Raw genomic sequence first — 14,885 nt, 5'->3', positions numbered from 1 at the left:
AGAATCTCGGGGTGAAAATGCCAATTTTGGAAACCCGAGGTTTGAAATTGATTTCTGAAAACTTTTAAAACTCAATCTGGATTGAAATTTAGAAAACTGGAGTTCTGGACTTCGAAAATGAAATGAAATGTGATGAAATGTTATGAAATGCTGAGAAATGATATGAAATGATGAGAAATGACATGAAATGCTATGCGAAATGCTAACCCTGAATGAAGAATTTTGGATGTCAGACCCCGATCGACACTTGTATCAGTTTAGAAAGCATTAAAATTGATAAAATTTTCAAAATAGCTCAAGAAATGGTTTTCGGGACTCTACTGGGTCAGAGTGACACTGAAAATTGAGGTTCGAGCTGGATTGAACTGAGATGAGCCAGATTGAGCTAGGTTTTAGAGTTTCAGAACTCCAATGAGCTGACAATGATACTGACTCAATTGACCTTTCCGACTGAATTTTCAAGAAAACTTGCCATTTTTAGAGAAATGGTACGGAATGATCACTGGAGCGAATTGAATTACGAACTTGAGCTGGCTTTGAGCTAAAAAAAAAAGGTCAATAATACTGACATGAACTAAAATCGAAGCTCAAACACTACCTCAATTGACTAAACTCAACTCAATTTCAGCTGAAAGAGCTAAAATGGACTAAGATGGGCTCCTAGACACTTGGAAATGGTTTTGAACTGAAACTGGAGTGCTTGAACTTCTGGTGAGCTCAAGTTAGACTCTGGGGAACATGACTGACTAGGAATGACTAACTCGGAGACAATTGGTTTGGATTTGAGTTAGAAATGAGCTCATTTCTAAAGAAATGATCACATTTTGGCAGGAATGGTCAGAAATGAAAATGGTCTGTTCATTGTGAGCTCAGATGAGCTTGAAATGACTGATATTCTAACTATTCTGAACTGACCAACAAGTTTGGTTGACTCTGACTGACTGGGGTCCGGGATGACCTAGGGGTAAAATGGTAATTTTCCTAGTGAAAAAGGGTAAAATGGTGATTTTCTGAAACTGACTCGGGGTTTGACTCCTACACTGACCTGACAGGGTTGGCACTGAACAAGGAGGATTGTTTGAGAATGAGTGAGGAAAATTTGGGGTGTTTACAGCCCCTACTTTATCTCTCCTCTCTTCCTCTCTCTTAGGTTTTCCTATTTCCCTCTCTATCTCTCTCTTTTGTTACAACCCACATATATCAAAATCTTACATGGTATCAGAGCAAGGTTCGGGCTGAAGACATATCGTGCGGGATCTCTCTCTTGATCGTAAGTTCCTCTCTCCCAAAATCCCTAAACCTCTCTCCTTCTCCCTCTTTCTCCCAAATAACCCTATTTCTCCTCTTCTTCTTCTTTCTTACCGTGAAGATCTCCTTTTACTCCGAAAACACCATCTGTTTTTGTCTCTACTGTGCCCTAATTTCTGCCCTAATTTTCAATCCGCCCCTAATTTTCTCAAATTTTGCCCTAATTTTGCCCTAAATCCCAAATTCGTCTGATTTTATCTTAAATCCCTCTATGGCTGCCCTCTCTTCCAGCTTTCTTTCTCAACTTATCTCTCAAAAACTCAATCAAACCAATTATTTGACGTGGAAACGTCAAATCATCCCCTTTATCAAGAGTCATCGGCTTTATAGCCACATTGATGGCTCTCTTCCTGCACCACCTGAGTTCAATGTGACTGATGTGAAGAATGATGCCGGGGAAGTTGAAAGCACATTAACTGAGCCTAATCTGGATTATGATACATGGACGGCACGTGATCAAGCTCTTGTTGCTTATATTACATCAACCCTTTCAGATGAAGTGCTCGCAGGGATTGATGATGATCTCACTGCAATGGAGTTGTGGCAGGCCTTAGCCACAACATATTCCCAAATTTCTGAAGCCCGATTTCTTCAACTTAAGAGGCAATTTCAAGATTGCAAGCGTGGTACTAGATCAGTTTTGGAGTTTATGACTGAACTGAAGAATATTAGCGATCAACTGGCCGTTGTGGGACACCCTATTAACGATAAAGACAAAGTTCAACAAGTCCTAAGTGGGTTGGGACCTGATTTCGATGTCTTCTGTACTGCTTTAGAGGTGTTGCCTTCCCTTCCCTCATTTAAAGATCTCAAGGCAAAACTGCTTCAACATGAAGCCAGCCGATTGCAACGTCAGGACTTATTGCCGCATGGTCAACACAATGTTCTTGTTACAAACACTTATTCTCATCCAGGGAATCGTGCTAGAGGGTTCCATGTGCAACCAGGGACGGGAAGAGGAATCCTTCCTACTCCTCAGGCTACCACACAGGGCAATATCCCACGGAGGATCCCTACTTGTTTTTATTGTAACAAAAAGGGACACGTAAAGTCTGAGTGTTGGCACAATCCGCAGAACAAAGGCAAAGGGGTTCGACGCGATAACACGCAGACGAGTTCACATGTGCCAGGCAACCATATTCCTCCAGATGTGCAACAAATTCTTATGACTGCTATGTCCAAGATCAATTTTAAACAGAATGAGGAAGGAACTTGGTATGTGGACTCTGGTGCAGCAACTCATGTGACTGATAATGCAGGTAAACTTTCTAGTGCTCTCCCTTATTTAGCTCAAGGCTCAGTTGTTACAGGAGATGGATCCCATCATAAGATATCCCACATTGGAAATGCACAAGTGTCTTTGTCTCACTGTTCTTTACCCTTGAAAAATGTTCTAGTTGTTCCAAATATCAAGAAAAATATTATTTCTGTCTCTAAGCTTATTGATGATTCTAATTCCTCTGTTGAATTTACTCCATCTTCTGTTTATGTCAAGGATGCTCGAACCAAGAAGACATTCGCTGAGGGTGTTCGCAAGGGCAACATGTATGTTCTTGAGGAAGCTCCAACAGTGTCTTCGTCAAGTGTCTCTGTTCCGTCTTCTCCTAGTCCTCATCCTGTTGCTTTAACAGAGTATGATAGGTCATTCATTTGGCATGGCCGTTTAGGTCATTGCAGTCATTCTTTTATTCGTGATCTTGTTAAGAATGGGTTCATCCCCAAGTCCAGTCTGAGTCCTGCCAATGAGTCAGACATGTGCTCTAATTGCCATATTTGTAAGAGCCATGCCTTGCCTTTTCAGTTGATAAATAAACGAGCTTCCAAATTATTTGAGACAATATATTCTGATGTTTGGGGACCAGCTCCTCTTTCTTCTTCTTCTGGGAGCAAATATTATGTTGTTTTTATTGATTCTTACTCTCGATACACTTGGATTTATTTTATGAAGCGTAAATCCGAAGTGTTTCACTTGTTTACTCAATTTCATGCCTTAGTCCGCAACAAATACTCCTCTAATATTGTGCATTTCCAATGTGATGGTGGGGGAGAATTTATCTCAAAAGAATTTACTGAGTACTTACTAAATCATGGGATCACTAGACAGATTTCCTGTCCACATACACCTCAACAAAATGGCATAGCAGAGAGAAAACACAGACATATAGTTGAATCTGCATTAAGCATGTTACATAATACTGGCATCCCCATGACTCTTTGGACTGAAGCTTTCCATACTGCCGTATATATCATCAATCGTTTGCCATTGTCATTACTTGAAGGAAACTCTCCATATTTCCTTTTACATCATGAACACCCTGATTACAATGTGCTGCGGGTTTTTGGGTGTATTTGTTATGTTCATGTTGATGTCTCTTTACGAAACAAATTTCAGGATCGGGCTATTATGTGCAGATTTATTGGTTATTCTGACAGTTATAAAGGGTATAGATGTTACAATCCCAAAACTGGGCGTGTACACATTTCCCGTCATGTTGTTTTTGATGAACTCAGATTCAAGGACTCGACAGACACACTTGTGGAATCCAATGCTGATCCTCAGTCTTATGATCCATGGCTAAGTGCTGAAATCTTATCTCCACAGGGTGATCCACATCAATCTTCGGCTCCAATATGTCATGACACTTCCTTTGCCTCATGCCAAGTTGATTCAGAACCATCCACATGTGATCCTCGACCATCTGGTTATTTTTCAGGGATGACTTATAGTAGAAGGCTTCCCTCTATCCGTGCTTCAGACACAACCGATGTTCTTCCACGCAGATCAGAACGGGTGAGACATCCAATTGACAGATGGGTCAGCTATGACAATTTTTCTTTAGATTTTCAGATCTTTATGACAGAGGTGAACAAAAATGAGGAGCCCAAGAGTTATGATCAAGCCTCTCAAGATAGACGTTGGATTGATGCCATGAATGAGGAGATGTCTGCCTTGCATGAATGTCAAACTTGGGCTCTTGTTCCTCGACCAGACGGAAAAAATGTAGTGAGTTCCAAATGGGTTTATAAGATTAAATATAAACCCGATGGCAGTGTTGATCGATACAAAGCCCGTCTTGTTGCCAGAGGATTCACTCAACAGTATGGTGAGGATTATGATGAAACTTTCAGTCCAGTTGTCAAGATGGGGACAATACGAGTTATTCTTTCACTGGCAGTGTCACATGGATGGCCTTTATATCAGTTGGATGTGAAGAATGCATTTCTTCATGGCTATTTGAAAGAAGAAGTATATATGGAGCAACCTCCAGGGTATGCATCAAGTGATCCTACTCAATGGGTTTGCAAACTACAGAAGTCATTATATGGGCTCAAACAAGCATCTAGATCATGGTTTGACAGGTTCTCTCTCCATATTCAGCAGGCTGGTTTCACTCGAAGTGCTCTTGATCATTCTTTATTCTTACATCGGTCAGGTGAAACTGTAACTTGGCTTCTCATATATGTGGATGATATAGTACTCACGGGAAACTCTTCCTCTCATATCGCTCATGTTAAAGAGGTCCTACAAGAGGCTTTTAAAATGAAAGATCTTGGCGAGCTACGATACTTCTTGGGGGTTGAACTTGATAGAAAGGATAATGAGATGACTCTCACTCAACATAAGTATGCTCTTGACATATTAAACAAGGCAGGGATGTCGCAGTGCAAACCCATAAATACTCTCAGTGTTCTTAACTCCAAATTGCGTGCTCTTGATGGAAGTGATGCATATCCTAATCCTCGGTTTTATCGAAGTATTGTTGGCATGTTGCAATACCTCACTTTTACCCGTCCTGACATAGTATATGCAGTGAACCAGGTCTCTCAATTCATGCATGCTCCCACAGAAGAGCATATGGAAGCAGTTAAGCGGATTTTACGCTATCTCAAAGCTACTATTGGAGATGGCCTCGTTTACACAAGGTCCTCAAATGTCTTGGATGGACATCATCTTTATACCTATACTGATGCTGACTGGGGGGGTGATCCAGATGAGAGACGGTCTGTTTCGGGTTATTGTGTTTTTCTTGACTCCAATCTCGTCTGTTGGAGTAGCAAAAGACAACGGGCCATTTGCAAGTCAAGCACAGAAGCAGAATATAGAGCCATGGCTGCCGGCACTGCTGAAGTTGCATGGTTACGACACCTCCTTGGAGAACTCTTACTTCCCATTGCCAGCTCCTCCTTCCTTTGTGATAATCAGAGTGCTATTAAAATGGCTTTCAATCCCATCTCTCACAGTCGTACCAAGCACATAGAGATTGATCAACATTTCATTCGTCAAAAGGTTGAAGACGGGGTCATTTCTCCAACATATATTCCTACATCACAACAGGTGGCGGACTTGTTTACTAAAGGACTTACAGGCGAGCACTTCTGGACTTTGAAGAACAAGTTGTGCATGATTCATCCCCATGCCCAACTTGAGGGGGGCTGTTAAGAAGACACATTTGGATTGGATCAGATCTTGATCCAATCCATAACACCGCCTAAGGCACGCACCTCTAGGCGGTGGCATACTTGTAATTACATTCCTTTTTATTATGTATTTTGTAAAATGTACATTTTGAGTATAAATAGAATGATACAAAGGGGGAGAAGTATTTTGCGCCCCTACTTTATCTCTCCTCTCTTCCTCTCTCTCAGGTTTTCCTATTTCCCTCTCTATCTCTCTCTTTTGTTACAGCCCACATATATCAAAATCTTACACAAACCTCTTGAAAAATAAGAATATATATATTTGTGTTTGTGGGGACCTGTGAGGTCTGGCCAAGCTGGTCAGACCTGCCCCAGCATGATTCAACCTCGCCAGGCCTGGTCTGTCAGGCCTGGCTGAATCGTTGGGCCTTGCCGAGTGGTGCTCGGCTGGGCAGCAGTGTGCAAAAGAATTAAAAGAAAACAAAACTGTGAAGGGGCTATCAGGCCCAGCCGACCTGTCGGCTGGGCTGGCCCAACTAGCCTGACCTGGCAGCCCACTGCCAGGCCCGGTCTGGGGTCTGACCAGATCAGACCCAGCCGACTAAGGTCGGCTGGGCCTATTTGAAACCCCAGCCAACTGGGTGTGAACCTCTTTATAACAAAAAAAAAGGTATGCAAGTCTACAGGTGATTAAGTCTTGTATGACAAAAATTTATCTTGCATGTGCTGTGTATGCATTGATGTTCATTTCAGTGAGACAGTTGAGGTGTGTATATGCTTATTCTAAAGTGGAACAGTGTATTGGCAGCTATGTCACATGGGTGCGGGTGCGGCACAATTTTAAAATTTTTGGACACGGGGACTCGGCAAAAATAAAAAATAAAAAATAAAAAATATATATATATATATATAATTTTATATATATATATAATTTTATTTTATTTTTAAAATGCCACAGCACAGTCTGTGTGACTGTGCACAGTCCACAGCACTGTGACTGTGCACAGTCACAGTCTGTGACTGTGCGACTGTGCACAGTCACAGTCTGTGACTGCAGCACAGTCACAGTCTGTGACTGCAGCATAGTCACAGTTTTTATATATATATTTTTAAATAAAAAATATAAAAAATTTGGTTTTTTAGGGACATTTTTGGACTCGGTCAAAGTTGACCGAGTCCAAAATGTGGACGGACTCGGCCTGGACTCGTTGACTGAGTCTGACTCGGCGTTGACCGAGTCCGGGCCGAGTCCGAAGCCGCACCCGAGTCCGCACCCGTGTCGGGGCGTGTCGACTCGGGTGCGGCACCTCCTTAGCCGAGTCCGTGTGACATAGATTGGCAGGTACATATACACTTGATGGAAAAAATGCATTTACTAAGTATATACAGAATTTAATCATAACACGCATTTCTATGGTTATACAGAATTGAATGAGAATATGCATTGACATGTATATGCAAATTTATTGAGACCATGCAATTGACATGAATATGCACACTTGATGGGTATATGCATTCACATGAGCACGTACACTCAAAGGAAGCATGCATTGGCATGAATCGGTGTATGCAAATGAAAGGAGGCACTTGACATAGTTGAACATGAATGAAGTAAATACATGCTAATGAATATTTTTGTTCATATACATGATAAAGGTTTGCATATATGAATGTGCATTTAGAAAGCATGTGGTTTATTTCCTATATGGCATGTTGTTATGGTTTTTGCATATGGTGCATCGATGATCAAAATGATTCGGCGTGGGTCGGGTGGGCCTCGAGCTGTGATTTGCTCCTTTATTTATTTTAAATGCATCGCAAAAATCACATTAATATTTTGCACTGCATTGCACTGTTGTATGTGTTTCCATGAGCGGGAGTCCCGTGATGGCTCTCGCAGGGGTAGATGCGACTTGTTGCCTTTGTTTGCATGCTGAATTGCAAATTAAAGAAATGGGATAATAATAATCTAATAAAAATAAAAGATAGGTGTAATGTATTTTCTAAGATGTCTCGTCGGGAGTACGGGACTCTTGGAGTTGCGGTTTTGGGGAAACCACGAGGATACAAAAACTCTGTGTGCATTATTGTTGCCCTTGAATCCGATATTGAGGTTTTTCTCTTAGCCACGGTTTTAGAGAGAGTCTGTCACTTTACCTGGAGGTGGTGTGTAGACACAACAGTTGTTTTGTTATACCAAGAAAAGTGGCACTTGTACATGGGTGGTCCCTGGTGTCCCCGACATTAGATGGGTGATCTAATGTTCCAAAGACTGTTTCAGTCGAGGACTAAGTTTGAAACCTAGTAATAAAATATAAATTATGTGCTAAGCTACCCTGAAAACCTAACTTGACCTTGAGAATTTTACCCGTTTGGTCTATCCGCGGGCAACGGTAATTAAAAAGAGAAACATAAATTGTGTGCATTTAATAAGAACATGCTTATGAAAAGAAGATTCTAATAAAAGGTAATAATTTACTCATACTTTGCACTGAAGTCATGCATATTCTTGTTATGCATTAGATCATGCATCTTTACATGTTCCCTTAACTGTTAAATGTTGGTGAATGCATATTGTTGTTCTTTAAAGCATGTTAAATGATTGTATTGCTTAAAATGTAATCTCTATTACTTATTAAATGTTCTCTCATGCTTAATAATTGTTCTCTATTACATGAATACTTAATTGAATTATGTATTTGTCATAATTGCATTCCTATAAGTTATTGCATGAACTTCTATCTGCATTCTTTATGCTCATTTGATTCATTAGAAAGAATTGTACGCAGAATTCTTCGAATTTCTGACACCCTATCTCTGTGGGTTTTTTCGCAACCGTAGAGGATCAGTGAAGTGACTCGCTTCTGAGAGAGCTACGAGTGATACACGTTTGCTAGACCGCTTCACAGATGGACAACGTGGCTCTGTTTTTCTTTACTTTTCCTTTACATTCAATTATTTATGCACTCTAAATTTTTTTATGCAATTGTCTTGAGACTACTATCTCTTACTTAATTAATAAAATTTTGGTTTGCTATGGTGTGGATGATAAATGTAAGATCCCTTGTGGTTGGTTGAGTTATCCAATGGGGAGTGGAACTGTAAAGGCCTCGGGTCTCTGGGAATGTTTTCGCAATGATTTTTTTTTTTTTTAAATCGCATTTCCAAGGGGTATGAGTTGGGGTCGTTACACCTTAGGAGTGGAAATCCATTATTGTGAAGAACTTTTCAAAGTTCCCTTGTTGTTACTCCTGTTGGAGTATGCAAAAGAATGGGTCTGAAAAGTGTTGCCATGATAAACGCTACAACCATTTGATTGTTTTTTAACCAAGCAATATAGTCAAGATTCTTGATATAGACAATCTGATCGAAATCACTATCTTTTGCTTTCTCATTTTCTTTTTCCTTGGTAACGGGCACGAATTCCAAGAGGACTCTCGTGGATCCATCGAGATGTCCCATCAGGTCATGGCTGCAGATGAATGGAATAATCTGCTTTTTCTAGGTTATGAAATTTGTTTCATCCAACTTTTCAGAGACAAGTTGGTTAAGAAAAGAGGAAGTGAGAATGAGAAGTAGACATTAGAGATGGGATGAGATAATGACTCAAACTGGAAAGAAAATTGCACTTAAAATCTGAAACTGTTCACACAGGTTTTCTTTTTTTTTAACTTATGGATTCAGAAAAGTGTGTGGTCTAATGACTATTTGATCTTGCTCAAAATCGAGACCAGGGCTTATTGAGTTTAGAGAAAACGTGAAAAGAAGAAAAGAAATTTTTCACATTGGGTGAAGGGAGTTGGGTCAAATCTGATTCAGATCTAAAGCAAACAATATATATAATAGACTCCAGATTTAATAAACACAAGAGAGATTAAACAAAAAGGAACGAGATTAAATTAAAAGAAATAAGAAGAAACTAAGATCTGGTCTGATGCGATCAGACTTGATGTGACAAGGCTGAAGCAACCTAGATCTGGTCTGACGTGACCACATTGATTTAAGAAAAATAAAACTAAACAAATGAGAATAAAACAAGAGCAAGAAGGGACAGATCTGATCAGATTTGATTTGACGTGAAAGAAAGGAAAGCAGAGAGAATCCAAAAAAAGAAGTCTGGTCTGACGTGACCAGATTTGGGATTTGAGAAAAGAAAAGGGGTTTGATGAGATATGGTTCAGCGTTACCAGATTCAGAACAGGATGGGAATGAAGGAGAAATAGAGGTGAATCACGACCTGATGTTGACTGCCTCGACCTGCTCTGATACCATATGAAAGTTGGAGGGTCCCTTGGCTTGCGTGCCCTGTTATACAAAGAAAAGAGAGAGAAAGGAAAAGATAGAAGAATAGGAGGTCATGCCCAAGCTGGGACGTCCCTCTTGTTTTTATATTACATAAAGATTGCATGGATAAAATACAAAAATACCCTTTGGGTTTTAAACACATTACAATAGGATTACATAAATGAGAAATATCTAAAATACCCTTCTGACGTGATTTCTATTTCTAACAGGGCATAGGCTGCACGTCTGTGGCCCTGACCTGACATCTCGGCTTAAATAGAGAGAGAGGACCTAACATTGCCAGGCTGCACGGCGTGCACCAGAATCCATTGCCTGACGACATGGGCGGTGGAGATTTCAAAACAGGAAAAATTTGTTTTTTGTCAAATCACCTGAAAACATTAAAGAGGAAAAAGAATTCACATTTCCTAGTCAACTTTTTTACCAAATGCAACCTTACTGACCCAATACATTAGCTCTAATGAGGACATGGAGACAATATAATGATCACCTCTTAGTTTGTTTCTCACATCATGAAACAAATTGGACGAAACACATTAAGTGTGTTTATGGTGAAAGTGTGACTTGCACAATATCACCAATTAAGAGGGTTCATGGATATAACCATCAACTGGACGGAACTTGCATTACACAATCATGGGTTCCAAAAGAAAATTTTCAAAACTTTAGGAGGGGCTCAAGCCCCTCCCCACCCCCCTGATCCGCCTTTGATAGTATATATATTTTGTGTTTGTGTGTTTCATTTATATATATATATATATATATATATATATATATATATATATATATATATAATATGTTTGACTGTTTTGGGGTTATGTTTCTGAGTTATATTTTTGGTTGACTGTTTATGAGTTATATTCCTGAGTTATATATATATATATATATATATGTGTGTGTGTGTGTGTGTGTGTGTGTGTGTGTGTGTGTGTATAATTTATATAGAATCTGTTTATATTATCCTTTTCACAGTTCACACTTCATATACACACACAAGCACAGACACACATTCAGTTGCTGATGCATATATATATATATATATATATATATATATATATATATATATATATATATATAGAGAGAGAGAGAGAGAGAGAGTAATGGGTAGGTGCGAAATGATACGTGCTAAATAAGTTTTTAATGGTTTTTTTATTTTATTTTTAAATTCTGACTGTACAGATGTGATCTATGTCCTTGATTTTATAGGGATCAGCTCTTGAAGTGTTCGATTCTGATACATGGGTGGGTTTTTATAAGGTTTGCAAAATCAACGGTCCAAAATCTTTGTAAAATTTTTAGGCTCCAAATATCATTTTTTTTATCGAAAACACATGATCTAGGTGTGGATTCCTCGTAAATCGACCATGCCCAACACATTTATGGGGTCAGAAGACTCAAAACTGCGAAAAAAACACCGAAAGTGCAGAAAAACTCATTTAGCATGTATCGATTTCGCAGCTACCCATCTCTCTCTCTCTCTCTCTCTCTCTCTCTCTCTCTCTCTCTATATATATATATATATATATATATATATAGATATATATGTTACCATATTATAACTTATATGCATATGTAATTATGTATTTGTTTTTCACATATATATTATCTTATGTTTTTTGTTGCTTACTCCTTTTAATTTAGTGAATTTACATTTTTTTGTTTAGAGCAACAATGGAAGGGACTTCTTCAGCAAGTGCTAGCAGGTTTACTCCATGTTCGACATTTTCATAATTGAAAGATTATGTGCATAAATTGAAGCAAAAATCTAATGATCCAGCATGGAATTTGGCATATTGCAAGGACAAAAATGATTTAAACTATGTGACCTGCGCTAAATGTAAAACAACTTATAAATGAGGCATATACAAAATTAAGCAACATCTACTTGGGATTGGAAGCAATGTGAAAGCTTATTAGAAATCAAGAAAATACTTTCAAAGTACATGGAGGAATAAAAAAAGAAGAGGGATAGAAAAAATAAAAAAGAGAGTTAATATATATGAAGGGAGATCTGAATACATGTTCTCAACTTCATATTCTGGTGAAGGACAAACAGTTTTGCAAATGGAGGGGCAACTGAGTAGTACCTTTGACTTAAAACCACCACATGCAAAAGGACCTATGGTTTATACTTTCGAAGTGATCTAGAGAAAAGAAGGCAAAGAAATAATAGTGGACTGAAACAAACCACGCTAGAGAACCGCTTCAAAAAAGGGATATAATGTGTGAAAAAATTGGTAGGTGGTTATATGAAGCAGGAATACATTTTTATACATCAAAGTTGTCTTCATTTCATAGTATGATTGAAGTCATAGGCCAATTTGGACCCAGAATGAAGCCTCTATCATACCACGAGTTGCGAGAACTAATTTGACAAAAGAAATTATGAAAATGAAGGAGTTCTTGGATCAATACAAAGTGTATTGAGCCAAATATGGATGTAACATAATGTCGGGTGGATGGACTGATACTAAGGGCCGAACACTTATTAATTTTTTGGTTAATTTCTTCTTAGGTACAATGTTTTGAAAATCAGTTGATGCATCTGATGACGTTAAAGATGCAAATTTGCAGTTCATAATGGGCAGATAGATAATTGTTAGTGAATATAAAAATAAAGACACATTCTATCTTTTTATTTGTTATCCATAACATGTTTTATGTAATTGCATTCTTAGTGTAATGCTAAATAGACAGTTTCACAGACATACACGACCATGCATAAATGCACATGCAATGTTAATGATTTTGCTATAGGGAAAACACTGCACTAGAATAACATAATGCGCTTCTAGCTTTGAATCCATTATGGTGTGCTAACAATTACCCAAGCACTCAACTACAAAGTAAAGGAGGTGGAATGATATGGCTGGACAGTAGAGATGCACTATTATAACCAAGGGATCTCGACTATTGAATCACATTGGGGCTCTCCCCCAGCTGGACTATTCCTAAAAAAAGGCAATGAATTAATATGACCTGCCCTTATTCAAATCCCACCAAAGATCTTCACCATAAAAATATAAAAGTGAAACCCAGATAGATAAATTACATGGAGCTTACAGTTGCAGTCGCATAAGTTGGGCCAGATCCATCAATAAATATTAGGCCTTCTTGCGACGCTTTATGCATTGCCTATAAAAACCATTTTTTAGTGACAATTAGGGCCAAAAAACGTATTTGTGAGGATCTTCTGAGGACTACAACTGAACCGAATAAAATTAAACAAATAAACATTAATAAATATCATGTACCCCTTGTACTAATTTCTTTTCCTGGCAGAGAATGCATCACAGTTGCATAGATGGGTCATCAATCATCAATGAGATGATAAAAAATATGATACTGGTGATTACAGTGTTTCTAAAATGCATATTTGGGACAATATTGCTCTCTATACACAAGGACATTTGCAGATTTATATATGAAAAAACAAAACTTTCCACAGGCTTTCATTTAATATGAAATTCAACAAGAATGATGCAAACTGAAGGCCAGGGACCTAGAAAAGGAAGTATTGATTGCAAGTAACAAAACATTGGACCAGTAGACAAGTGACTATAGTTCATAATTATTTCCATCAAATTAGAAGTAAAAATTTCTAACAAAAACACATCTGATGTGATGACCTGAATTCAGCATAGGATGCACTTATCTCCATTTGGCTCTCACAAACTTATAATGGACCATTTCCCAACAATTTTAAGTCCTCGCATGTAACCACAAACTAATAAAAGTCGATGATCACAGGTTTGTATACTATACACAGTTCTGTTCTTCACTTTGTATAATCATTAAGTCTATGATGAGAGAGAAATATCTCCCATAGGCCCACCCATGACTACATACATTAACAAATGAACCGTAACCTTGGAGAGTCTCCACAGCATGTGTAGCCAATAATTTATTTTCTACCACATTTGGCCTTCAAATCCTTTGTAAATAGCAACTATTGCAGCATCACATATATTCCTTTCCATGGAATTGTTCTGGTGAGAAATTATGTATTCTGAAAATGATTTTCAGAAAACATAATAGTAGTCACAGTTCCTTCTTTGCCAATGATTCCACAAAGAACGGAATTTTACATCGACATAGTAGCCTCTTGACATTGGAAAATAAGGCTACATAGTGTCCTAATTGACCATTTGGATTGTTTTAATCTTCATGACATTTTACACACATGGAGTGCAATTAATAGTGATCAGATTTATAAGAAACAAATAGAGCACATCATATTCATGATTTTGTAAATATAAAAAAATACATGAAAGACCACAAATTGAGAAGAAAAACAGTACCTTCTCTAGACCATTCACGTAAGCTTTTGTGTGAACACTAGTAATATTGTCTAAGGAAGCTGGCCTCCAGTCTTGAATTTCTATCACCTCAGAGGAGCGATACTGATCAAATAGCAATAGGCAAAGATGAAGCAATCATGTGAAAATATCATCTCAAGACAATAGCATTAATTGGATTTACCAATTTCCAAACTCACAGCAATAACAACTGATCCATCATTTCTGGAAAAAGCAAAAAGGAAAACATGGTTTTCTCGCTTTTCAAATATATACCGCATAACCATCTAAGTATATAATTGAAGACACCACTTGATCAACCAATAGAGTGATATAAAGATTGTGCTGTAATATGGAACTAGACATGGCTATGCAAAACACCCGCTGCATTCCCACAAACTGTGTAGCTATGTCACATGGATGCGGATGAGGGTATGGAACTAGATGTGGATACGCTTGGTGCGATATGACAATTTTCAAAAATTAGGATTCGGGGACACGGACATACATATTATAATATATATATATATATATATATATATATATATATATATA

The 14,885-nt window shown here is 38.2% G+C and overlaps 1 protein-coding gene across 1 annotated transcript in view; it reads right to left on the bottom strand.

The window, feature by feature from the left end:
* Positions 1–14,885, bottom strand: part of HDA14 (histone deacetylase 14) — a 212,790-nt gene that overhangs the window by 108,411 nt on the left and 89,494 nt on the right. The window contains exons 5-6 of the mRNA XM_089997017.1: positions 14,334–14,435; positions 13,096–13,167 (exon numbers count right to left, since the gene is read on the bottom strand). Coding sequence (XP_089853143.1) covers positions 13,096–13,167; positions 14,334–14,435 — 174 coding nt within the window. The remainder of the gene's footprint in view (positions 1–13,095; positions 13,168–14,333; positions 14,436–14,885) is intronic.

The sequence above is a fragment of the Nuphar pumila genome, chromosome 2 (genome assembly GCF_984573655.1).
Source record: "Nuphar pumila chromosome 2, dmNupPumi1.hap1.1, whole genome shotgun sequence".
NCBI lineage: Eukaryota > Viridiplantae > Streptophyta > Magnoliopsida > Nymphaeales > Nymphaeaceae > Nuphar > Nuphar pumila.
This window is presented reverse-complemented; position numbering and strand designations above follow the sequence as displayed.